Source organism: Chelonia mydas, chromosome 1, assembly GCF_015237465.2.
Source record: "Chelonia mydas isolate rCheMyd1 chromosome 1, rCheMyd1.pri.v2, whole genome shotgun sequence".
NCBI classification, from domain to species: domain Eukaryota; kingdom Metazoa; phylum Chordata; order Testudines; family Cheloniidae; genus Chelonia; species Chelonia mydas.
Genome location: NC_057849.1, coordinates 110,280,572 through 110,307,423, shown reverse-complemented (window position 1 = coordinate 110,307,423; position 26,852 = coordinate 110,280,572). Strand labels below are relative to the sequence as shown.

Below are 26,852 nucleotides of genomic sequence, written 5' to 3'. Positions count from 1 at the left end.
TAGTGCCAGGACTATATACTGGTGCTGAGGCTGTTGGTGCAACGGCTGTCAGTGCCGAGGTCATCAGTGCTAATACTGCTGGGGCCGGTGTAGACGGCGCCAGTGTCGCAGGGATTGGGATGGTGACATAAGGGAGTGATGGAGCTACCCCCAATCCTGCTGATGCCTACAGTGCCGGGGGAGGTATGAAAATGGCCTTGGTCACCACCCTGGAATGCGGTCCTTCGCTCTGCCCTTGGCCTTGGTGAAAAGGGGCCACTGTGCCATGGGCTGCCACTGCATGGGCAACAGTGCCAGGTAAGGGTGCCAGGCTCATGATGACCTAGACCATCTACTTCTGCTCCTATGAGATCAATAGGAGTCCGACTCCGAGGTCTCCGAAAAGGAGGACCACGGAAAAGCGTTACTTCGCGGCGCCAACAGTCTGCGCTGAGGTCTTGGGGACTGATGAGGCTGCTGACTCTGTTCTGGTGCCAGGGAGTAGTGCACCGAGGATGGAGACCACTGGGACATCATTGTGGGCTTTCCCCTTGACCGTGCCAGGGGAGCAACTGGTGCCGGCGACCTATCCCGTCTAGGCAGGGAGAATGGTGCTGTGAGATGGAGCAGGTCCTGGGCTGCCTTGAACGCCTCTGGGGTCAACAGGAGGTGTAGCTCTCCGCTTGACGATCGAGAAGGGTCTGAACTCGACCACTGTTCCACGACGGCAGGAGTCAATGCGACTGTCACTGGCAGTGGGGCCAAATTACCATAGTCCAACTTGGGTCTCAAAATGGCGAGCTCCTTGGGCCTATCCGGGGGAGAACAAACCCTCTCTGGCCTCCTCTTCTGTGGCACTGCCGATTGAGACCAGCGCCCACCTGCAGCATGTAAGCCACAAGTGGAGCTGGGACGGTGCCGAGTTCTTATCTACTTGGCACCAATCCCCATGCCAACGGTGCTGGGGCACTTTGTACCGAGGAGGAGGTACTCAGTGCAGGGTCTGCCGACCCGGGGTCAGATTGGGGGCAGAGTGCAGCTTCCGTTAGTGGGATCTTCAGGCACTGATTCCTATTTTTTAACATCCTGGGGCGAAACCCCCTGCAGATCCTACAGCAATCCTCTGGATGACTCTCCTGCAAACTCTTGAAACATGAAGTGTGAGGATTGCTTCTGGGTATTCACTTGCTGCAGACTTCACAGGTTTTGAAGCCTGGAGACAGCTGCATGCCCCAGCGCCGGGATAGCGCTGGAGGGGAAAGCCCCACAAAGGACACAGTAGGTACTTAAAGGTAGTTCTTAAGTACTTAACACTAACTACAAAACATAATGAATAACTAAATACAGACTGCCAAATGTGCGGGTCATGACAAGATCAAGGGGAAGTTCCAGCTAACCGTCACTGGTGGTAAGAAGGAACTGAAGGGGTGGTGGATCTATAGGGCCCTATATTGAGCGCCGTGGACGCGCCACTCTATAGGGTGCCTGGACTGACCCAAAGGATACTTCTAGGGGAAAAATCTTCCGGCTGCCATGCGCATGCACGCACACACACATACCTGATTGGAACTGAAATGAACAAACACTCAAAGAAGAAACAGGTACCGGGGACAAGGTAGTGCTCAGGAAACGGGCAAGAAGGCAGAATCCAGTGTAGCAGCCAGCCAGGCATTCACCTAGTTGCTTGGACAACTTCCTATGCCTCCTTCTGACTTCAATAGCAAGTCTGAGCCAATCAGAGAAGCCACAGCATCAATGTTTTCATACTCACACCCCGAAGGGCACCATAGAGTTGGTGGATCTCTCAACAGGTGGTCATCTGTGGAGGATTTCCTGATGGATTCTCCCTCCCTATTTATGCTGGGGAACACATTTTATTCTATGTTACACTCACACCTATAACCCATGTGCATAAAGGTTACAACCTAATCACCTTATTTAATAATTTAATTGTTCTATATTGTGGTTAATTCATAAGTAATCAATGGGGGGATTAACAGATTTAAATTGTAGGTACAAGTGTGGGAATAGATAGGATGGGGTATCGGCTTGATAAGCATATATTATTGGTAAGTGTGTGTTAGGTAGATAAGTAAGATAAGGCTATAAAGGTAAGGCCTAGAGGCCTGAGGCCTGTCAAATTTCATCTTAGCCATATCAGGCTTTAGAAGAAGGCTGAAAGAAGCTGACATGACTGGTTGGTCCAGGGTAACTAGTAAAACTGCAAGATTATCATCAAAGCGGTGTTAATTGATGATGATTGTGAAAATATGACACAAAATATCCCAGGCTATACTGCAAACTTCCCATTTCCCTTATCTGGATTTCCATATCCTATAACTGTTGGGGTACCCTGCTTTTCATAGGCTATTTTCTTAGTTCCCCTTATCTTTGTTAACATTGACATCAGTAAGTCACCATGGTAACTTGCAGTCATTGCAGAATTTTCTATGGTGTTACAATTGGGCATTTTGCAGGATGAATGGTACATAGCCACTTCTGTAGCCATAGCCGCAGCAGCATAATTCGCCACATCCAAGGAAGACTGCAGAGCTGATTGATGATCAGACAACCTTCCACAACAAAGGACTGAAACTGCTCCCTAATCCTTTCCAGCAATTTATTTGCAAACTGAGAGATTGCCTTCCAGTTATTATAATCACATTTAGGCAATGCAGAGCTGTAAACACACCACAGAATTAATCTTTCTCCCAAAGAGATCAAGCTTTTTTGGATCTTTTTCCTTGGGGGTCGCTGTTGCCCAGTCTTGACTACTCTTCTCTTTCTCCATGGCCACTACTAGTGAGCCCAGCATAGCAAGTAAATAAATACTGCTCAAACCCCTGAGGCAGAATCTGGTGATCACATTCTGTTCATTTGGCCACAGGGGGAATGGAGGAAGGGGCTTGCCACAGGTAGGCTGCGTGAGGGGCCTCATTTATGGGACGAGTTATTTCCTGCTGTAGCCAAGTACAAAACATCACTTTATGGGTATTCTCCTCCACTAGCTCTACTTGTATATGAACAAAAGCAGCCAATTTTCTGAGTAGCTCTTGGTATACCCTAAAATCATCTGATACCAGAAAGGATGCCTCTGGTACTAAAGTCTTATCTGGTCGTTAGGATGATGCATTAAGGGAAAACAAGGGAGAAACCTCCCAAGGTTAGTCCTGCAGTACTGGGATAGACTGTTGCTCTGACATAGGGAGAAGTCCAGTAATACAGAGTCCATAGGTTGATTGGTACCAACTGTCACAGGCCTCAGTACCAACAGCCAAAAGCTCTCTCCTATGGAATCGGCTCCTGTGAGAGTGTGGCAATTTTGATCTGGATGCTGGAGCATCCGCCAGGCCATCCAGTATGGTCAACAACAAAGCTGGAATGACACCAGGCCCCAGTTGTGCCTGGCCCGAATGTCCCAGTCCCTGGCTCTACGCTTCTCAAATCTCCATCTGTAAGTAGGAGAATGGGACCTGGAGGAAGCCCTGGACTCTCGATAGTGAGACTCAAGGACCCACCTCAGATTCTGATGAAATGGAATAGTCTGAAAACCAAGGCAGTGAAGTACTGAGGGTGGGCATGGGGGGGCTCTTGGAGATCATGACCAGGATCTATGCTGGGAATGCAGCAGCAGAGGAAGCATGGTCAGCTTCCTAGCTGCTGGTACCATGAAAAAGGTGGAGCTGGCACCAAAGTGGAGGATTATGAAGAAAGCAGTACCAGGCATATGATTGGTGGGCTGACAGCAGAATGCAGTCTATACACTTTTTGTCGCAAACTGTTTATGAGAATAAGCTGTTAACAGGAAAGTTTACACACAAAACAAAAAAACCCTAACCAAAATACAAATATATCTTCTTCCAGGACTACCCTGTAACCATCCCAAAATATCAAACTTACCTTTGAATGTTGCTTTTCAGTTTCTTGCAAGCAACAGAAAAATAATATCCCTGTACATTTATCACTTATGTCTTCTTTACCCAGAAAAACAAAACACAGATTGCTTATGCATGTTAGGTTGCAGGGGAGACGATTAGGGGACAGTGGCTGCGTATGTGTCTGAATAAGGAAGAGAATGTGTCTAATCATGAGAGGTGAGTGTGTACAATACTGGAGAGGGGTGGGGGGGGGGCGAGGTTAATGGGGGTTGTGAATATTGATGGTGTGTATAGATGGTGATGTTTGTTTTTTCCTTAAAAAAACAAACCAAAAGAAACAAACAAACAAAAAAACTTAGTAGGAGTCAGTTCTGAATCTTTATAGCAGCTGTATTTCAAATTTTTAAAAAAATCCTTACAAATGATTTATTCATTTTAACTATTTTTGGAATGTGGCTTTACTTTGCATAATCTGTACTTCAGCAACTATTACCAACTCGGTTAACAAACACACCAAGATATATAGTATCCAAAGTGCAATACATGGGATAGAGAAGTCACCTATGATAACATATTCTAAAATGACTAATTTATTGCACAAAAATAAGATTCCTAGGGAAAATGGTAAAATACTTTTAACCAAGTATTTCCAACCTCTGTTTCTGCACAGACAAATTGACAGATGATGACAGCCGCAACAGCTCTTCTGGCAGAGCCAGGTCCCCCAGATTCTCGTTGAGAAGACAGCCTCTTCTGCTTGGATATAAAATGCTCTTGCTATTTTGGAGAGGAAAAAAAAACGGTTGGGAAGAAACGTCAGCCTGCAGCTGTAGAACAGCCGTAACTCAGCTGACAGTTAAGTTAAAATAGGAGAGGAACTGAACATTCAACTGCAGCCTCCTTTACAAAACACTTTTAAAAGTATGTATGTGAACATGAGACTATGAACTCTCCATTTCTGACTTAAGAACTCCGCCTAAGAAAAAGCTCAAAAATCGATTTTAAAAAAAAATCTATATATAATGTGCCTATCCATTGCCCTAGGCACATGTACATTAAAAACCTTCACAAGACTTTTCAACCTCCTCACCCATTCAGCAGAATAAAATTAACTACACACAAAATCCCCCTTTCTTTCCTCACCCCTCCCAACCACTCCCCTCCCCTCCCCCCAAAAAAACCCTCCTTCTCAAGAGTCTAGTAGAATAGATAGGCCTTGAAGCACATCTTGAAGATGAAAAGATTCTGACTAGTTTGAGCCAATGTGTTTGTTGCGGGAAAGCAAGATCCAGACCTTAGGGACCTCTTCTTGAGAATGCCCAACCAACAGGAGCTTCCTGTCTGTCTGAACTGATCAGGTGTTACACAGTTCCTAGGTACCAAAGAAATAGGAGCTAGTAACCTTTCCTACAACAGGCTCTCCTGGTGTCTGACCTTTATTTTTTCTATACGGTGCCCCAGCTGTGTGGTTTCCATGTCCAATTCCCACTGAGCAGGGGCTCTAAGAAGTGTTTTTTTTTTGTTTTTTTTAACACTGGGTACCCCACTTCAACGCATTTTTAGGCCAATTTCCTAGCCCAATTTCATGCAAACTTCTGGAATTCTCCCCTCATGACAGCCAGGATTCATAGAACCTGCCTATGCAATCCAAAGAACAATCTGTACCTCCCTTAAACTGCAGTAGAGGAGCACTAAGGATATGAGCACCCCCCTCTGAGAGGAAGATGCTCTGGAAGGAGTTTCAGAGGGTATCAGATGCAGAGGATTCCCGTCCCACATCCCTTGTCCAACTGGACTGACCAGATTCAGTCCTTGCTGAGAGTGGGAGTTTGCCCCAATTACAATTATTGGCTATACTCTGTTGGACAGCCCAAATACAAGCTTGTGCCACCACATCTTCACCAGTTTATTGTTACCAGCGCTAGCTAAAAAAGCTAGCATGGGTATGCCTATCATGCTACAATCACACTTTCATTTTGCAGTGAGGACACACCCTAAGAAAACAGCATGAGGGAAAATTGCATCTCTCAAAGTTTAGTTTTTAAAGAGATAAAAGAATTATGTTCTCTTCAGAAGCAACAGCACAATGGAAAGAAGAGAAAAACCTAAAGCTCCCCACAGAGAAAAGGTCCAAAAACCAAAAGAAAATGCCTATCTATTGCACAGGGATGTGAAAATATCTAGCATATGTGATGAGTGTTTTTCACCTATAGATCTCAGAGATCTTTACCAAGGAGGTATCTATCAATATCCTCAACTTTTCAAAGTGCTGTGGAAAGATCAAGTAATATATGTCCCAATATATAGCATTTAACTAATAGCACTAATTCTATAGTCTTCCAGTGTTTGTTCCTTTTGGGGGCTTTCTGCACATCTTTCTTTGATAACTATGAAACAAATGATATGTCGGGTAGTTTTATTGTTTTTTTTCCCTAAAAGCACTGTCAGAAATGATTGACTTTATTCCAACATAATATTTAAGGTGGCTTGTTAACCAGATTTATAATTGATAGATTAAATTTTAGGCCTATTACTTGATTCTGATGTCTAAAAAGTGAATTAATCACCTTTCTATCTCAGGAAAAACAACATGTAACATATATTTGCTGGTTCCTGAGCTTTGAAGTACTCAAAACAACTGGACTGCTACACTATTTTTCTTCTTCATGAGGATTTTCAGTTCTATACATTATCAAACACAAAAAAACTGTTAAAAGTGAGCCAAGGTTGCTGAACTTAATTAACAAAACACAGATAAGTTAAAATTAAAGTATCCTGAATTAAACTACTTAAACTTAAACCTCCCCCTCCCCAATATTCACAAATTTTAAGGCAAGTAAGGATGAGGAAGAAGAGAGGGGAGAAGTTTATACAAAACATGGTTAGTATTCATTTTAAGCAGGAGCACAGAACGGCCCTACTTAGTTTATTGGATGGAGAAATTATTTCTGTTCATAAAACACAAGGTTGTTAATTGTAAATAGTGATGCACAGAGCAGATTCAAAAATAAAATACCACAGAGATTTTTTAAGTACTGTACACACACTATTCAGTTATATCTTTATCTTGACAAAATAACCAAGTGAAATGTAAAGAGAATTTCTACAGCCTTATAATCAGCACATTCTGCCTTGCTTATAATCAAGCTAACTTCTGAAAATAATAGCTCAAGCATGTCACTGATTTCAGAAAACTGTATCAGATGTATCTATTAAAATATTTATGATACTCTGAATATTTGTGCCATTCACATTTGTTGCCTGATCAGCTTTCCCAAAGCAGTTCTGCTTACATCTATCTTCCAGTAGTTCAGTACAGATGACAAGATGAAACGATTATCAAAAATAGGACAAAACAGAACCCATAATATCCACTACCCATGCTTAAAAAGCTTTGACATCAATTTAATATATAGCAAATTAGATTCAAGCTGATAAAAAAATTGCTCTCCACAAATGCATGTACAGGCTGAACAAAATAATGGATATTTTTGAAACTATTCCGGTCTTAAAAGTATAAAATATTATATTAGCAACAAAACCCTAGTTATTTTTGGCTTATGACAGAGTGTTCCCCACAGACAGGTTGAAAACTTAGAAGCCACAATAATTATATAGTAGCCGTTGGCTACTCAATTTGATGAATATTGTACACTTTCATTTTCAGGACATATTTTTAAAGTTTCACAGTCTTAAGAGCAGTCACAGGGTACAGTAACCAGTTTTAAAAACATAATATATGAATTTCACCTTTTATTCCATTATGTAAGATTATTTTGTAGAAACAATAAAATTGGAAATAGTCTGTTGGAAATGAATATTTTTTAACAGTCTTAAGATTACTTCTCTGGTGTTAAGTGTAGAGAAGTAGTTGGGATTTGTATAAAAATAGCAAATTCCTGAATGCATGACAAAGGAACAAAAAAGCTAAATCCAAATGTTTTACACTTTTACAAAATGAGATCTATACCAGTGTTAGTCATGAACTATGGTCTGACATGGACGTTTCTAACATCATATCACTTTCATTCATTTCAATTTCAAAGGTTTCTTCTAATGGACGAGTAGTATCTGTAGTTTTCCTTTGATTTGATGTTTCCAGTGTCACAATACCACTTTCATCCAGCGTTTGTCTTTCTATATCAAATTCCCTGAAATCCCAGGGAGGTGAAATAATGTTCTTTAATGTCTTCATAGTGTGTACATCAAAGTCATAACATCTTAATTTGTCCTTAATTTCTGTTCCTAGAAATAAACAAAGTTATTAATTACTGTCCAAGTGAACATTCCCAAGATTTCACATCTCATAAAATATTTAGTTTACCAGCAAATAATCATGCCACTTATACATCCACAGACCACTGATGAGAAAGTCCATAAACTTTATGCTTTGTGCACTAGAACCAGTGCAAGAAGCCACCAATAGTAGACAATCTCCTGTCTTAAAAAGACCCAAGGTATCCCAATATATTGAGTACAATTCAGCTTCACTTTTCCTAGAAGACCTCTTTCTGTTAAGTGACTGGACAGAAATTAGTTTAAGTCAGTTTTACCCATATATAGCTCAATTATTACAAACTTGTATCCTTTAGTCAAATAACTGTCTAGTACATCAGAATGTATCAACTGACTATATGTGCAATAAGCCCTAACATTTAGAGGAAATGCATTTCCAACTGCTTTTCACACTGCCAAACCAATTTGTTGGAGTGACAACACAGACGTTACTTCCTAATTGGCTTCAGCCTCATTAACATGCTTCACGGTATACTAACTCTATTATTCACCATGGAGAAATGAACAAGTTCAGTGAAACAGAAAAGTGTGTGTAATTAGAAAGCTGTGTGTGAAAAACTACTTCCGTACTGCATAAACATCTCAAACTTTGGCATAATGGGGGGGCTTCATTACCTCATGTGGGATCACCTTCCTGTTTTTTAAAGTATTGATTTTGGAGGGCGCAGGTTTATGTATCCCTCCTGCTTCTACAGGGGACAAGTGTGATATTCATTCACTACCACAAAGACATGTTAGCCAGAGATTCCCTACATAAACTTATCTTATGTATCATTTGTGAGCAACTCCTACAGATAATATTGCTCTTAAATATTGATCATTCCCCACCGCCTTAATCTTTAAGCTGTGACAAGCAATTTTTATTTAAAGAAACAGTCACTGTTTTGCTAATAAAAAGACATGTATTTTTCCTTTTTTTTATTCTTTGCTCTTTGCTGTCTTCACACAATTACACTATAGTAATTTTCAACCAAGAACTCTCCTCTGTCTTGATATTTACAAAAAAAACTTGACAGTGGCTATAAAGCTGGTGTGCTGTTATCATCAGTTCAAATGGATTCCAGGTCAGTAATGAGGAAAAAATTACCACCTAAAAGCTGCTTGGTGAAATAAGTCGATAGCCTCAGCCCTGTTCTTAGTGGACGGGACATTAAAAAAACCCATTATTATTGACACTCCTACTGAAAGCCTGAAGTGTCCAAGGATTAAATGAGCAGGGATACTGAACTAACTGTTCATCCTTTAGAGATGGTCCCTTCCCAGTCAAGCAGCAAGCAGTCTGAACACATTTTCCAGTCTTCTTTCCTTATCCCCCTCTGTATCTCCAATCACAAAGACCTCTAAAGTTTAAAGCAGTCTGTATCTTCTCCATATTCTACCTTTAAACACATTTCTTCCAGGAATCAGAATCACAGAAATGTAGGACTTGAAGAGACCTATATTGGTCATAGTCCAGTCCTCTGCACGGAGGCAGAACAAAGTATTCTCTAAACCAAGGGTCTCAAACTCAAATGACCACGAGGGCCACATGAGGACTAGTACTTTGGCCCGAGGGCCGCACCACAGACCAACACCCCCCCGCTGCCCCGGCCCCGCCCCCACTCCACCCCTTCTCTGAGGCCCTACCCCTGCCCCACCTCTTCCCTGCCCCATGCCAACAGGCCCTGCCCCTGCCCCACCTCTTTCCCTGAAATCCCCACCCCAACTCTGCCCCCTCCCTGTCCCCAGGGGGTGCAGGAGGGGTGCAGGGTGCGGCAGGGGGCTCAGGGCAGGGGGTCGGGGTGCAGCAGGGGGCTCAGAGCAGGGGATCGGGGTGCAGGAGGGGTGTGGGGTGCAGCAGGGGGCTCAGGGCAGGGGGTTTGGCTGCTGGAGGGGCTCAGGGGGTGGGTCTGGCCCAGTTCGCACTGGGGGCAGGGCAGGCTCCCTGCCTGCCTGCCCTGCCCTGCCCCCACGCCGCTCCGGGAAGTGGCTAGGACCTGGGTGGGGGGCACAGGGATCTGTGTGTTGCCCCGGCCGCTCCTCCAGGTATCTCCCCCAAAGCTCCCATTGGCTGGGAATGGGGAATGGCAGTCAATGGGACTTAATAGTTCAGTGGGACTTAATAGTTCTGGAACAGAACTCGCGGCAGATCTTACACCGGTCCTTTTGGTGACCTTCCCCTAGGCACCTTATACAAGAAGTGTGGGGGTCACTCTTTGGCATGCGCTTAGCGCAGACCTCACAAGTTTTGAAACCCAGGGACTGCGGCATATCCTGGTTCCGGGGAGTCGGAAGGGGGGGGGGAACCCCCAACTAGCTACTATACAACTAACTAGAGAGAACTATACACAAAAAACGGAGATAAAGGCACTTGCTAGGCAAGGGCTATGGGACGTTCCAGCTAACCATCACTGGCGGTAAGAAGGAACTGAGGGGGTGCGGGTTGGCAGGGCTCTATACTGAGCGCCATGAAGGCACGACTCCAGGGAGCGCCCATGCCAACTCAATGGAGGCTGCTATGGGAAAAATCTTCCGGCTACCATGCACGTGCACACACCTGATTGGAATGGACATGAACAAGCACTCGAAGAAGCACTTCTGGTTAAGCCAAGATGGTCCTTTATCATATTTCCTATCTTTTTTTACGCATTAGGATAGTTTGCTCTTGTGCCCTTAATAATGTTTTTTTAAAAAACTGCCAGCTCTCCAGAACTCTTTTTTACATTAGATTTCCTTCCTTTCTACTGTGTCCATACTTGTCTCTTTACCTGAATCATCCTGTGTTTTGTCTTTGTCTTCAAGCATTTTGCATGGTGACATGTATATTGCTATGAATGATTATTAAAAATAGATGCTAAAATAAACTGTCCTAGAAGCCATTATTTATGGTATCAATAACTAGTTTCTCCAGACAGTGCCAAGATTCAATCAGTTAATATTGGAATATACATCTCCTCCACAATGGAATAGTCTTTAATGTCCTCCATGTAAAAAAAACTCTTGTCCCAGATTTATATTTTTTCCTTTCTGATCTTAACATAAGACTCTTCCCACTGAATTTAATGAACTCTCTCTTGATTCAGTAGCTTGCTACCAATTTTTTTTTCTGATGGTTTTTTTATTGTACATGTAACATTAGATTTCAGAGTAGCAGCCATGTTAGTCTGTATTCGCAAAAAGAAAAGGAGTACTTGTGGCACCTTAGAGACTAACAAATTTATTTGAGCATAAGCTTTCGTGAGCTACAGGTCACTTCATCGGATGCATTATGCTCAAATAAATTGGTTAGTCTCTAAGGTGCCACAAGTATACTTTTTCTTCATGTAACATTAGAGGATCTTTTATGGGATACACATTAACAATTTTTTTTTTTTTTACTATTCATAATTTTACTACATATAGCGACAAATGATATACTTACCAATGTAAGCTTCAGAATCACCAATATACATTTCTATGCAGTGTCCAAGCATGGTGACTGAAAAAGTGTCATCCCTCCTAAGACCAAGGGCCTGTAAAAAAGAGAGTATAGAATATTCAATAGGAGAAACAGATATTTGCAATATCATAGCATCATAACTTCGCACAGTTTTTTCTCTTCATTTTTATGTTTACTTTAGTTGCTGCTGCAGATTGTGTTCTTCAATCATAACAGTCTTCACTATAAAATGAGGCTCCCCTTCCAACAAACGAACAAAAAATACTGCTGCTTCTTTAACTGACAAAAAGTTAAGATTTCAGAGCCATTATCTTTCAAAACTCGTGGTGATCGGGGGAGGTCCTGGACAATTGGAAAAAGGCAGTATAATGTCCATCTTTAAAAAAGGGAAGAAGGAAAATCCGGGGAACTACAGACTGGTCATCCTCAACCCAGTCTCTGGAAAAATCATGGAACAGGTCCTCAAGGAATCCATTTTGAAGCACTTGGAGGAGAGGAAGGTGATCAGAAACAGTCAACACCAAGGGCATGTGACGGAGAGACTGCCGAGACTCATCAAGCCCTCGGATCGCTACCCCTTCCTGCTTTTCCACGTGGGCACCAATGACACTGCCAAGAATGACCTTGAGCGGATCACTGCAGACTACGTGGCTCTGGGAAGAAGGATAAAGGAGTCTGAGGTGCAAGTGGTGTTCTCGTCCATCCTCCCCGTGGAAAGAAAAGGCCTGGGTAGAGACCGTTGAATCGTGGAAGTCAACGAATGGCTACGCAGGTGGTGTCGGAGAGAAGGCTTTGGATTCTTTGACCATGAGATGGTGTTTCCAGGAAGGAGGAGTGCTAGGCAGAGACGGGCTCCACCTAACGAAGAGAGGGAAGAGCATCTTCGCAAGCAGGCTGGCTAACCTAGTGAGGAGGGCTTTAAACTAGGTTCACTGGGGGAAGGAGACCAAAGCCCTGAGGTAAGTGGGGACGTGGGATACCGGGAGGAAGCACGAGCAGGAGAGCGCGAGAGGGGAGGGCTCCTGCCTCATACTAAGAAAGCAGGACAAACATCAAGTTATTTCAAGTGCCTATATACAAATGCAAGAAGCCTGGGAAACAAGGAGGGAGAACTGGAAGACTTGGCACAGTCAAGGAATTATGATGTGATTGGAATAACAGAGACTTGATGGGATAACTCACATGACTGGAGTACTGTCATGGATGGATATAAACTGTTCAGGAAGGACAGGCAGGGCAGAAAAGGTGGGGGAGCTGCATTGTATGTAAGAGAGCAGTATGACTGCTCAGAGCTCCGGTATGAAACTGCAGAAAAACCTGAGAGTCTCTGGATTAAGTTTAGAAGTGTGAGCAACAAGGGTGATGTTGTGGTGGGAGTCTGCTATAGACCACCGGACCAGTGGGATGAGGTGGGCGAGGCTTTCTTCCGGCAACTAATGGAAGTTACTAGATCACAGGCCCTGGCTCTCGTGGGAGACTTCAATCACCCTGATATCTGCTGGGAGAGCAATACAGCGGTGCACAGAGAATCCAGGAAGTTTTTGGAAAGTGTAGGGGACAATTTCCTGGTGCGAGTGCTGGAGGAACCAACTAGGGCCAGAGCTCTTCTTGACCTGCTGCTCACAAACAGGGAAGAATTAGTAGGGGAAGCAAAAGTGGATGGGAACCTGGGAGGCAATGACCATGAGATGGTCAAGTTCAGGATCCTAATACAAAGAAGAAAGGCGAGCAGCAGAATACGGACCCTGGACTTCAGAAAAGCAGACTTTGATTCCCTCAGGGAACCGATGGGCAAGATCCCCTGGGAGAACAACATGAGGGGGAAAGGAGTCCAGGAGAGCTGGCTGTATTTTAAAGAATCCTTATTGAGGTTACAGGAAGAAACCATCCCGATGTGTAGAAAGAATAGTAAATATGGCAGGCGACCAGCTTGGCTTAACGATGAAATCCTTGCTGATCTTAAACACAAAAAAGAAGCTTACAAGAAGTGGAAGATTGGACAAACGACCGGGGAGTATAAAAATATTGCTCAGGCATGCAGGAGTGAAATCAGGAAGGCCAAATCACACCTGGAGTTGCAGCTAGCAAGAGATGTTAAGAGTAACAAGAAGGGTTTCTTCAGGTATGTTAGTAACAAGAAGAAAGTCAAGGAAGGTGTGGGCCCCTTACTGAATGAGGGAAGCAACCTAGTGACAGAGGATGTGGAAAAAGCTGAAGTACTCAATGCTTTTTTTGCCTCCGTTTTCACGAACAAGGTCAGCTCCCAGACTACTGCACTGGGCAGCACAGCATGGAGAGGAGGTGACCAGCCCTCTGTGGAGAAAAGTGGTTCGGGACTATTTAGAAAAGCTGGACGAGCACAAGTCCGTGGGGCCGGATGCGCTGCATCTGAGAGTGCTAAAGGAGTTGGTGGATGTGATTAGAGAGCCATTGGCCATTATCTTTGAAAACTCATGGCGATTGGGGGAGGTCCTGGATGAATGGAAAAAGGCTAATGTAGTGCCCATCTTTAAAAAAGGGAAGGAGGAGAATCCTGGGAACTACGGCCAGTCAGCCTCATCTCAGTCCCTGGAAAAATCATGGAGCAGGTCCTCAAGCAATCAATTCTGAAACACTTAGAGGAGAGGAAAGTGATCAGGAACAGTCAGCATGGATTCACCAAGGGCAAGTCATGCCTGACTCATCTAACTGCCTTCTATGATGAGATAACTGGCTCTGTGGATGAGGGGAAAGCGATGTGTTATTCCTTGTCTTTAGCAAAGCTTTTGATACCGTCTCCCACAGTATTCTTGCCAGCAAATTAAAGAAGTATGGGCTGGATGAAGAGACTACAAGGTGGATAGAAAGCTGGCTAGATTGTCGGGCTCAACGGGTAGTGATCAATGGCTCCATGTCTAGTTGGCAGCCGGTATCAAGTGGAGTACCCCAAGGGTCGGTCCTCAGGCCGGTTTTATTCAAAATCTTCACTAATGATCTGGAGGATGGCGTGGACTGCACCCTCAGCAAGTTTGCAGATGACACTAAACTGGGAGGAGAGGTAGATATGCTGGAGGGTAGGGATAGGATACAGAGGGACCTAGACAAATTGGAGGATTGTGCCAAAAGAAATCTGATGAGATTCAACAAGGACAAGTGCAGAGTCCTGCATTTAGGACGGAAGAATCCCACGCACCACTACAGACTAGGGACCGAATGGCTAGGCAGCAGTTCTGCAGAAAAGGACCTAGGGGTTACAGTGGACGAGAAACTGGATTTGAGTCAACAGCGTGCCCTTGTTGCCAAGAAGGCCAATGGCATTTTGGGCTGTATAAGTAGGGGCATTGCCAGCAGATCGATGGACGTGATCGTTCCCCTCTATTCGACATTGGTGAGGGCTCATCTGGAGTACTGTGTCCAGTTTTGGGCCCCATATTACAAGAAGGATGTGCAAAAATTGGAAAATGTCCAGCGGAGGGCAACAAAAATGATTAGGGGACTGGAACACATGACTTATATGGAGAGGTTGAGGGAACTGGGATTGTTTAGTCTGCGGAAGAGAAGAATGAGGGGAAGAGAAGAATGCGGAAGAGAAGAATGATAGCTGCTTTCAACTACCTGAAAGGGAGTTCCAAAGAGGATAGATCAAGACTGCTCTCAGTGGTAGCAGATGACAGAACGAGGAGTAATGGTTTCAAGTTGCAGTGAGGGAGGTTTAGGTTGGATATCAGGAAAAACATTTTCACTAGGAGGGTGGTGAAACACTGGAATGCGTTACCTAGGGAGGTGGCGGAATCTCCTTCCTTTGAAGTTTTTAAGGTCAGGCTTGACAAAGCCCTGGCTGGGATGATTTAGTTGGGGATTGGTCCTGCTTTGAGCAGGGGGTTTGACTAGATGACCCCCTGAGGTCCCTTCCAACCCTGATATTCTATGATTCTAAGTCATGCCTGACAAACCTGATTGCCTTCTATGATGAGATAACTGGCTCTGTGGATAAACGGTGGATGGGATATACCTTGACTTTAGCAAAGCTTTTGATACAGTCTCCCACAGCAGTCTTGCCAGCAAGTTAAAGTATGGATTGGATGAATGGACTATAAGGTGGAGAGAAAGCTGGCTAGATCGTCGGGATCAACGGGTAGTGATCAACAGCTCAATGTCTAGTTGGCAGTTTGTATCAAGCGGAATGCCCCAAGGGTCGGTCCTGGGGCCCGTTTTGTTCAACACCTTCATTAATGATCTGGATGATGGGATGGATTGCACCCTCAGCAAGTTCACAGATGACAATAAGCTGGGGGGAGAGACAGACATGCTGGAGGGTAGGGATAGGGTCCAGAGTGACCTAGACAGATTGGAGGATTGGGCCAAAAGAAATCTGATGAGGTTCAACAAGGACAAGTGCAAAGCCCTGCACTTAGGACAGAAGAATCCTACGCACTGCTACAGGCTGGGGACCGACTGGCTAAGCGGCAGTTATGCAGAAAAGGACCTGGGGATTACAGTAAACGAGAAGCTGGATATGAGTCAACAGTGTGCCCTTGTTGCCAAGAAGGCTAACAGCATATTGGGCTGCATTAGAAGGAGCACTGCCAGCAGATCAAGGGAAGTGATTATTCCCCGCTATTCGGCACTGGTGAGGCCACATCTGGAGTACTGCGTCCAGTTTTGGGCACCCCAGTACAGAAAGCATGTGGACAAATTGGAGCGAGTCCAGCAGAGGGCAACAAAAATGATTAGGGGCTGGGGCACATGACTTATCAGGAGAGGCTGAGGGAACTGGGGTTATTTAGTCTGCAGAAGAGAATAGTGAGGGGGAACTTGATAGCAGCCTTCAACGACCTGAAGGGGGATTCCAAAGAGGATGGAGCTCGGCTGTTCTCAGTGGTGGCAGATGACAGAACAAGGAGCAATGGTCTCATGTTGCAGTGCGGGAGGTCTAGGTTGGATATTAGGAAAAACTTTTTCACTAGGAGGGTGAAGCACTGGAATGGGTTACCTAGGGAGGTGGTGGAAACTCCATCCTTAGAGGTTTTTAAGGCCCGGCTTGACAAAGTCCTGGCTGGGATGATTTAGCTGGGAGGTCCTGACTTTGAGCAGGGGGGGTTGGACTGGATGACCTCCTGAAATCTCTTCCAACTCTAATCTTCTATGATTAACAAAACCAAAACTAGATACACTATACCCACCTTTGTTCCAGTACTAAAATTTGTCCAAAAACAGCAGTGCAACCTTTCCTCTTCCATGAAGGAAGATGAATTCGTGGAATATAATTAATGATGAATTAATAAAATATAATACTTACAGCTTCTACACTTTGAATCTTTGAGCAAGTTTATTGTTTGTGTTTGTACAGCTAAATTGGAATATACAGACTCAAACTAAAAATTATATTAATATGAGTTGAAGTTGAGTTTAATTTAGGGGTGAAAGCATTGCAGGAATGTTATCCCCAAACCAAGCATTACAAAAACTCAGAAAATTTAGTGTTAAGGTTATACTTAGAAGAAATCCAGACATGTTAAGGTGTGGAACCGTTACATGCAAACAACCTTCATTCTGCCCAGGAGTGATATTATATAATAATCATATAATTATGTTTACGGTACTTTAGTGTTTGTGGTCACAGACTAGATTAGACTGATTTTTAAATACACAGGTTTTTCATATTTCCCGCCCCCCTCAGTGTCACTACAGGGAAGAGGTAGATAATTTAGAACCTAATTTCTTGAAATGTAAATTATACCATATTTCAGTGAATTCTAACTATCTGGTAAATCTGAAGAGTCTATGTGGTTCACTTATTAGGATAATCTGGGACACAGAAAGGACTGACACATACAACATTTCTTAAAGGATCCTTGTAAATGCTCAGAACATTTATTCTATATTCAAAGAGTAAGTGCTGTAAGTTTGAGAAGGCTACATTGTACTTTTCAAACATAAGGCAATGAATTTGTTTTAAGTACACAAATGAAATTTAACCCTACTTATGGAGCTGTGACCAGCATCTCTCTCATTTAAACCATATACATACCGTATGAAAATAGTCAATTGCACTTTCAAAATTGCCCATTAGACTGTGTATGTATCCAATGGCAGAATATGTGGAAGCATTCTGAGGAATCAATACTAGGGCCTGACGATGGTATTCTAATGCTTCTTCATATTTCCTGTTAAGTTTAAATAAAGAGTGCATATTAGTAAGTTCTACCGTGCAAGTACTGTCATTGTACTGTGTTTGTAATGTGACTAGCACGAGACCTACCCTTACTAAGGCCTTTAGGTGGCTCTGCAAAATAAACGTTAAATAATAAGTTATTACTTCATACTTGCAAGATGAAAGAATGGACTAAACCTTCATGACATAATCACAATCTTATTATACAGTAATTCAGAAAGAGAAGATTACTTGGCTTGTGCAGTAATAGAGGTTTCTGAGATGGTTGTCCCTGTGTGTGTTCCACTTTAAGTGTCTTGGCACCCTGCACTTATAATTGAAGATTTGTAGTAGCAGTGCCCAGTTGGCTGCCACGCGCCGCAGCTGTCTTGCGCCGCTCCGAGCTGTTACCTAGCAGTGCGCAGCCAACCGTCCCTCAGTTCCTTCTCTACTCCAGAGGATCGGTGTGAAACTCCGAAGTAGAGGGGAGGAAGGGGGGTAGTGGAGCACCCAAAGGGACAACCATCTCGAACCTCAGTTACCACATAAGGCGAGTAACCTTCTCTTCTTCGAGGAGTGTCCCTGTGGGTACTCCACTTTAGGTGACTGTTGAGCAATGCCCCTCAGTGCAGAGGAGGGGCTTTGAAGTTGATTCATTGCCACTGGATAACACCGTGAGTCCAAACTGAGCATCTGTTGCTGATTGTTGTTCTAGAGCATAGTGTTTAGTGAAAGTATGGGCAGATGCACAGGTAGCTGCTTTGCAAATGTCAGTAATAGATACTGTGACACTGCATCCCATATTCTTCATAGATATATTATGGTATGATTATGGCATAACTATGATGTATTTTAATGCAAGATAGGTCATGTGAGAGATCATTGTAAAGGTTATGATTTACAGAATATGATTATCCTATTTGTACGCATGTATCGTTTTGGAATCTGAAGTTAGGAATATTGTCTATGTATCTATTACAAATGTAGAAGGTGAATTTCATAAGCTTAAACTGCACAATCTTTGTGCAGCGCAAGCCAGTATAATTTTGGGTTTACGTGCCAAGGGTGTGTGTGTTCTTGAGCAGCTGAACAGTTCCTTAGCTGTAGCCTCCCCATGCAGAGCTAATCATAGTAACCTGTAAATTCTGCAGCTTGGTGTGCTGGTGAAAGAGCAAGCTTAGACGTCTTGGCAACTTATCACTGCACCACAGTGTGAGAGGGAGCCCAGGCTGGTGGGTCGGGGGGCTCAGTGGTACCCCAGGGGGAACCCATCATATGTACATTATTGAGAAAGGCCATAGATGTTGATAATGCTCTGATGGGGTGTGTGCGAACTCTCGGTGGAGGTTGCAGGTTGCTGTTTTGATAGCACAAATGGATACACCCAGATATCCATTTGGATAGTCTTTGTTTTGAGATGGTTTGGCCCTTCGAATGTTCTCTTATGGAAACTGACAGTTGAGATGATTTTCTGAATGCTTTTGTTCTTTCTATGTAGAAAGCTAGTGCTCTGTGGATGTCTAGCATGTGGAGTGAGGCCTCCCTGCTGTCGGTATGGAGCTTCGGGAAAAATACAGGTAAGTATATGGCATGATTTAAATGAAAAGGGGAGGCAACCTTGGGGATGAACTTGGGGTGCGGTCATAGGATTACTTTATCCTTAAAGAATGTCGTATAAGGTGAGTCTGCCATTAGGGCAACTAATTCTCCCACCTTTCTTGCTGACGTGATGGCAATGAGGAAAGCAACCTTCATTGATAAGTATAACACAGAGAAAGTTGCAAGGGGTTCAAACAGTTTTCCCATGAGACCGTGTAGAACAAGGTTGAGGTCCCACATGGGAGTAGGGTTTCTTAGTGTGGGGTAAGTGTTTTCTATGCCCTTAAGGAAGCGTTTAGTCATCAGGTGAGCAAAGATAGTGACTCCATCCACCTTGTCGTGGAAGGAGGTGATGGCAGCCAGATGTACTCTGACGGAGCAGGTGGATAGCCCAGATTTTTTAAGGCCCAGTATATAGTCGAGGATTCTAAGTTGTGGGGCTGATTGTGGAAAGATCTGTTTGTCCTGGCAACGAGTGCAGAATCATTTCCACTTATGTGTATCTATCTGTCTATCTATCCTTCTTGTGCTTAGTCTGCGACTGTTCAGCAGTATATCTTTCACTTCTTCAGAACAGTCCTTCTTTACCCCCCATCAGCCATGGAATAATCAGGCCTTGAGGTGGAGTACTGTGAGGTTGGGGTGATGGACACGCCCCATGTCCTGTGACAGAAGGTGAGGAACTAAGGGAAGGGTTTGAGGTGATTTAACTGGCATCTGTCACAGGAATGGGAACCATGTTTGTCTGGGCCATGTGGGTGCAATGAAAATGACCCTGGATTTGTCCTGCGTGATCTTGTGAATGACTCGGATCGGACTGGGATCGCAAGAAATGCATACAACAGTGGGGCTTCCCATTTTACGAGGAGAGTATTGCCCAGGGAGTGGTGTCCCAATCCGGCCCGGGATCAATATTGTGCGCACTTGAAGTCCTGAGCTGTTGCAAATAGGTCTATAGTGGGGAATCCCCATAGTTTGAATATGGCTTTGAGAATTCCAGGATCCATCTCCCACTTGTGTGTTTGTGAGAAGTCACTGCTTAGGTGGTCCACTGTTGTGTTCTGACATCCCGGCAAACAGGATGCCGAAATCTCTATGTTGTTGGTGATGCACCAATTCCAGAGATGTACTGCCTCTGCACATAGGGGGTATGATCATGCTCCCCCTTGGCGATTTATATAGAACATGCATGCAATATTGTCCATAAGGATCTTGATGGCATTGTTCCTGATTAAAGGGAGAAAGTGCTTGCATGCGTTTCGGACTGCCCTTAGCTCCAGTAAGTTTATGTGCAAGTTAGACTCTGCTGGAGACCAGCAGCCCTAGACCGTATTGTCGCATAAATGTGCCCCCCAACCAACTAGAGAGGCATCCGTCGTGATTGTCATGGTTGGAACTTTTTGTTGGAAAGGAACACCTAGCAGATGTTCTGTGGTTGTGTCCACCATGTTAGCGTTTCTTTTACCATGAGGGGCATCATGAGGCATCAGTTGAGAGAATGTCTGTGTGGTATATACACTGTTCGAAGCCAGGCCTGTAAGAAACTCATGTGGAGCCTGGCATATTTTAAGACAAACGTTGTTGCCGACATGTGCCCCAACAGTTGTAAACACATTCTGGCAGATGTTTGTGGGCTGTCCATCTGTTGAAATTAGGTTGACTAGAGTGGGGAAGCGTTGTTGGAGTAACATTGCTGTTGCTGTGAGGCAGTAGAGGTAGGGTCCTATAAATTCCAACTGTTGGACAGGGACCAAGGTGGACTTCTGTACATTTATCTGTAACCCAACGTCCATGTAAAGGGTTATCGTGGTATGTGTGGCGTTTATCACTCCTTGCTGCATTGGTGTCCTTACGAAGTAGTCATCTAAGCATGGAAAAATGCATGCGGAGGTGAGTTGCAATGACCGTGAGAACCTTGGGAAAAAACCTCTTAAGGCAGTTGACAGGCCAAAGGGTAGCACTCTGTATTGTAAATACTGATTCCCTAGGGTGAATCTCAGGAATCTTCTGTGTGCTGCATATGGTAATATGAAAATAAGCATCCTGGAAGTTGAGGGCTGAGAGCCAATCTCCTTTCTCTACTGCCAGAATTATTGTGGATATAGTCACTGTTTTGAAACATTGCATTCTCAAAAATTTGTTGACTTTTCATAAATCCAGGATGGGTCTCTGCCGGCCATTCTTTTTCTGAGTAAGAAAATAATGGGAATAAAAACCTCTCCCCATGTTGAGATGGTACAGGTTCCACGGCACCTAATTGTATGAGGTGGTTTATTTCCTGTTGTAACAGGTGCTCATGAGAGAGTTCCCTGAAGATGAATGGGGGAGAGCAGTGAGTAGGTGGGATAGAAATAAAGGGGATGGAGTAGCCCTTCTGAATAATCTCCAGAAGCCATTTGTCTGTTGTCTGACAGTTCCAGACTGTCACCATATTACCCGATGGTCTCCGTATGGGCTGGGGACCGGATCTGGTTTTGGAATCAGAGAGTGTGGATGTCTTGTACCCTCGACCACACCTTCAAAATGATTGTCTGGAGGTGGATGGTTGTATTTTGCCAGTAGGGCTGAATAATTGGCTACATGGAAGTAGAGTGTGGCACAGGAGTGGGCTTTCTGTCCGAAGAGGTCTAGCCTTTTCCAGTCCTTATTATATGGGGTCGTTCTGGACTGGTGTTGTTTTCCTCCTTTGATTTACCGCATCCACCACCCGCGAGTTTGGTACAGGGTGGGTAAATAGAAACTCAGCCCCTTTTGCTGGCACATAATATTTATTTTGAGACCTCTTACAGGAGGGAGCGGCTGTGGCGGGTGTGTGCCAGATTATTTTTGCAGGGTCCATAATGGCATCATTAATTGGCAGTGCTATCTTTGCTGCTCGGGATGTCTGGAATACGTCTGTGAGCTTGTGTTGGGTCTCTTGTAGCTCAGCTAATGAAATGTCCAGAGATTCAGCTACACTTTTGAAGAGGTCTTGAAAAGATTTGAAATCATCCCCCCTAGCGTGTGGGGGGAGTGGCATTATCGTTTTGTCTGGCGACAAAGACGATATGTGGGTGGGCAGCAGGGTGTCACCTTCAGGTGTGTCATCAGGCTCCTCTATCTCTTCCTCTTGTGTCTCTGAGGGTGTTGGGACAGTTGGTGAAGGGGACAGAGTTGTTTTGGACCTCAGTGGGTTAGGGGGCCTAAGGTTCTCTGCCCTATACATTGCCCATGGATCCCAATATGGCCAGTTGGGTGGGAAGGGTATATGTGGCGGTGCCCATGGTTGACCATATCAGCCTCACATGTATGTAGATGTTTGGTGCTGAGAGGGTCCAGGTTTAGGGGAGGAGTGATACGGAGTGTATATTACTGTCTCATCCTCTTCTTCCTCAACACTGGAGAAGGGAGGGTCTGATTCACAGGGAGTGGTTACCAGGCTTGGTTCTGGTCTTGCTGAGGTACCGTCGGTACTGAGTAGGGGAATTCCAGGTGTTGAGGCCACTATCAGGTCTGCATGCCTCATGAACTGCTGCGGAACCATAAGGCTTGGTGCCAGGGACGGCACCATGCACTGATCGGGAATTAGGGTAAAAGCTGTCAGTGCCAATGACTTGGAGCTGTGCTGAATAGGAACACGACAGATGGCGACATTGTACTGCTTGGTGCCGAGGTTTTCTTCAGCTCCGTAGGTGCTGAGCTGGGAGGTTTGGCTTTACTGTGTGCACCTCCATTAGAGCTTTCCCACATAGGATCTTTAGCTCCTCAGGATGTTTCAGTACGGATGTTCCCGGTGCCTCATGGTCTGGCGCTCTTGGTGCCAGTGGTACCAGGACAGATTTTTCATTTGGAGATCACTTTCTTTTAGGTGATTCACACTGTGGGGATGAGTGTGACCACTTTTTGGTAGCTTTTCTAGGAGCAGGCTCCGTAGCAGCCGTTGTTGAAGTAGATCCCCTGTCAGACGCTGCCACTGGCGACCAGGAGGTGTCCTGGACTTGGGGTCGGACGCTGGTCTGAGGGATTTCTCCATCATCAGGAGCTTCAATTGGAGATCCCTAGCCTTCCTTGTCCTGTCCCAGTCAATTTTCTGCAGTGTGGACACTTTTGGGTAATGTGTGCCTCTCCGAGGCAGCTGAAACACTGTGCGTGGCCATCAGAGACCAGTATGGAAAGTCTGCAAGTCAGGCAGCGTTTAAAGCCAGGTGAGCTGGGCACGCCTGAGAGAGAAATTCCTCTGGAGAAAGAAAAACGGGGTTATTACTGTTCTTTCTTTTTTTTCTTTAATCAATAGCCGAGTACCTGCCAGAGAGGCCGGGGTAAAGGGAGAAAAATATATAATTTTTTTTTTTAAAAATATAAACTAAAATATAAGATATAAAGGGCAAAGGGCTAGGGTAGCTAACTACGACTAAGCTAACACTATCGGGAACAATGGCAAACTATTAAAGCTCTCAAAGGTAAGAAAGGGTGCTGCTGTCGCTCCAACTCAAGCCAAAGGCAGTAGAGAAGCACCTGGGGCATGGTTGGCTGCACTCCGCTATGTAACCACTTGGAGCGGCATGAGATGGCTACTACAAATCTCCGTTTACAAGAGCAGGGCGCCAAGACACCTAAAGTGGAGCACCCACAGGGACGCTCCTCGAAGAACCACCAAATTTTCCCTTATCCAGCATATCCCTTCACATTTAAGATTTAAAAAAATTGAAGTGTATGAAAAATCTTCAAGAAAATGGTACTCTATGTTTAGATTTAAATCCTGCGTGTGGAAAGAACATATTGCTACTTATTAAAGATAAGCTTAATTTAAAGTTGCCACATATGCATATTTGTAGCCAGCCACAAAGGCGTGGGGGTGGATATAAGATGCAGTAGCTCCCTGCAGTCACCTCCCATTGAAGAGGATCCTATCTTATGTGGCAAACTACCGTAGAGATTTAATGCTACTTGAGGCAGCATTATCTGCCTCCCCACTTGGATACAGCTACATTAGAGATGTGAATGGCAGCAGAGCTGAGCCAATCATGCTGCCACTGTTGCTTGGGGTGGAGAGGAACTGGTAAGCCTCAGGAAAATAAGCACTCTCTGTAGATTGTTTGACATTGTTGGTGTTGTGGCAGAAATTTTATGAAAAGCTTCAGGTGCTGCACAGAAAATAGTATTACTGCTACCTCCACTTTGCTTCTAATTCTGCCTTCTAGAGGCAGGCAAGAACATAGCATTTATCAAATTACATATTTTGATGTTATGGGGCATATGAGGATTTTCAAGATACTTTAAAACCTTCAAATGAAACAAAATATAAGCAATTCTTTACTTTGCTTCTGAACATTTTAGGTATATCCCATAATTCCCTTCAAATACCAGACAGCCTTTCCTGAAATTAAAATCATCCATGAATCAAATTAGGTATGGCAATCATTCATCCAGAACCCAAGAAACATACAAAAGCACACATGCTTATAGCTTGATGTCCTTACTACAAGAATCTCAAGCTACTATAATTAAAATATAGATATCACAAATCTCATAGGACTCTTAGATAGCATTTTCTCTTACATCTGTTTTCATAGCTAACTCAGATTTCTATTATATAAAACTATCAAATAGCAACATGTAACGCTGTCAGAAATGCTAGAAAACAATTAAATATAAAATTTGTTTGCTGTGAAACCAAGCCTTCCACACTACACAACATTCATATCTATTCTAGCACATAGCATTTTACGGTAGTCTGTCAACTTAATTTTAAATTAAAATGATTTTTTTGCATTAAAAATGTTTTACTATTTAGAAAAATGTCTTAAACACATGGACACATGAACAAAGAATACAGTATTGGCTGCTCTAAATGTGATGTAACTATTTTTAATTTTTTTATTCTAGGAAATTTTAGAAGACAAAAGTGTTATTAACTGAAACAAGGATTTTGGAAAAAACCCTCTATAATTATACCAGTGATACTCCTGGGGGAATTCTGTGCTACCGCACATGCACATATTTAATGAGCCCTGCAGATTTCTAATTTTTTGCACAGAAAAAAAGCTTCTGACAAAATGTTGCTGCAGTTCTGCGTTTTGCCCACCAGAGGACGCTGTTGTCCTCGAACAAAGTTGCAGCACCCCACAGCAGGGAAGAGAGAAAACTGCCTTGGCAGCACTTATCAGGCCAAGTCAGGAGACAAGGGCTGTGAGGTGCTGGACGGGGAGGGGGGCTCAGACAGGGGCTCATAAGGTCTAGTGGGGGAGGACACACTGGGGCAGCGGCTGAATGGGAGTGAAGGCACAGGGCCACGGGGGGAGGGAGGTGCAGAGCCACATGGTGATGAGGGGCACGCAGAGCTACATAGGGACAGGGGAGTAGTTGGGAGAGGGCACACAAAGACACATTGGGACAGGGGCAGATGTGCCTGACTGAATGGGAGAGGCTAGGGGTCAGCCAGGATCTGCATGGGGACACTCCCTAACAATCCCTTCCTGTCTCGCGCCCCCCCCCCAAAAAAACAAAACAAAACTGTTCCATACTTTTCCCACCCATACCCAACAACCCAGGCTCCTTCCCAGGCTTCACAGCCAGGCTCCTTCCCAGCAATTTACTTCCCTCTCCCTCAGCTCCTCTGAAGAAGTGGGTTTTTTACCCACGAAAGCTTATGCTCAAATAAATCTGTTAGCCTTTAAGGTGTCACCGACTCCTCGTTTCAGCTCCTCCATTACCCCTGACTCCCCCAAGCCTTTGCACTGCTTCCGAGAAGGGCAGGAAATACAGTTCTGTATTGTAGTTTAAATGAATTATTACTCTGAGTTCTGTATTAATATGCCTAATAAGGAATCTATTTGTCAAAAAACATTTCCTGAATCTTTTTTGTTGTCTGTACTGTTACAGACATACTTGCTGACAGGTATTTTGAAATAAATGACCAAAAATAATTGAAACTGGTGTGATTATATTGTGTTATTTTGACAAATAAAATATTCAGAATTTTGCAGAATTTTAAAATATTGTGCACAGAATTTTTATTTTTTTGTTCTAGAATTTTTAATTATTTGGTGCAGAATTCCACCAGGAATATAATGAATAGTTTCCCAGCAGCATGGCCTTTTGTTTGCTTTGGCAAAGTGGGCAGCTATTACACAGAAGTCCTTATTTCCTAAGGAAAATTAAGACTAGTTGGCAGCTCTTGTAAAAGGTGTAATTACCACTGAAGCCAAAAGCAACAGTAGAGCTTCAGAGTAACTCTCCACTCTAATTGCTTTCACATGAATGATTCTGAAACACAATAGCTATAAACCATATCGCCAACTAAGGAATTATAGCACTGTTCATATGTAACAAAATAAAATTATATTTAACTATTACAATCAGATTTTAAACTTATAGATATGAATACATTTCTGAACTGCAAACATTTTTATTAAATGAATTTTTATTAAAAATATTAGTCTGATATAATTATTTAGTCTGCTACAAAGGTATAATTCCCATATGTAATTTGTACTGTAACATTATTTTGTCAGGGTCATAACCTGAATAAAATATGGAATAGTCCTAGCATCAAAGAACATTTTTTAAA

At 43.8% G+C, this 26,852-nt stretch overlaps 1 protein-coding gene across 6 annotated transcripts in view; it reads right to left on the bottom strand.

Annotated features, from left to right (window-relative positions):
- Positions 1–6,739: 6,739 nt before the first annotated feature.
- The window catches only part of CDC16 (cell division cycle 16), a 63,936-nt gene continuing 43,823 nt past the window's right edge, over positions 6,740–26,852 (bottom strand). For 5 of the 6 annotated variants that reach the window (XM_037897382.2, XM_037897396.2, XM_037897402.2 and 2 more), the window contains 3 exons: positions 17,582–17,717; positions 11,554–11,644; positions 6,740–8,102 (listed from right to left, as the gene is read on the bottom strand). In XM_037897382.2, coding sequence (XP_037753310.1) covers positions 7,837–8,102; positions 11,554–11,644; positions 17,582–17,717 — 493 coding nt within the window. In that variant the 3' untranslated portion in view covers positions 6,740–7,836. Of the gene's footprint in view, positions 8,103–11,553; positions 11,645–17,580; positions 17,718–18,985; positions 23,520–26,852 lie in introns of those variants that run through there. The other variant, XR_006287491.1, reaches the window with a different exon arrangement.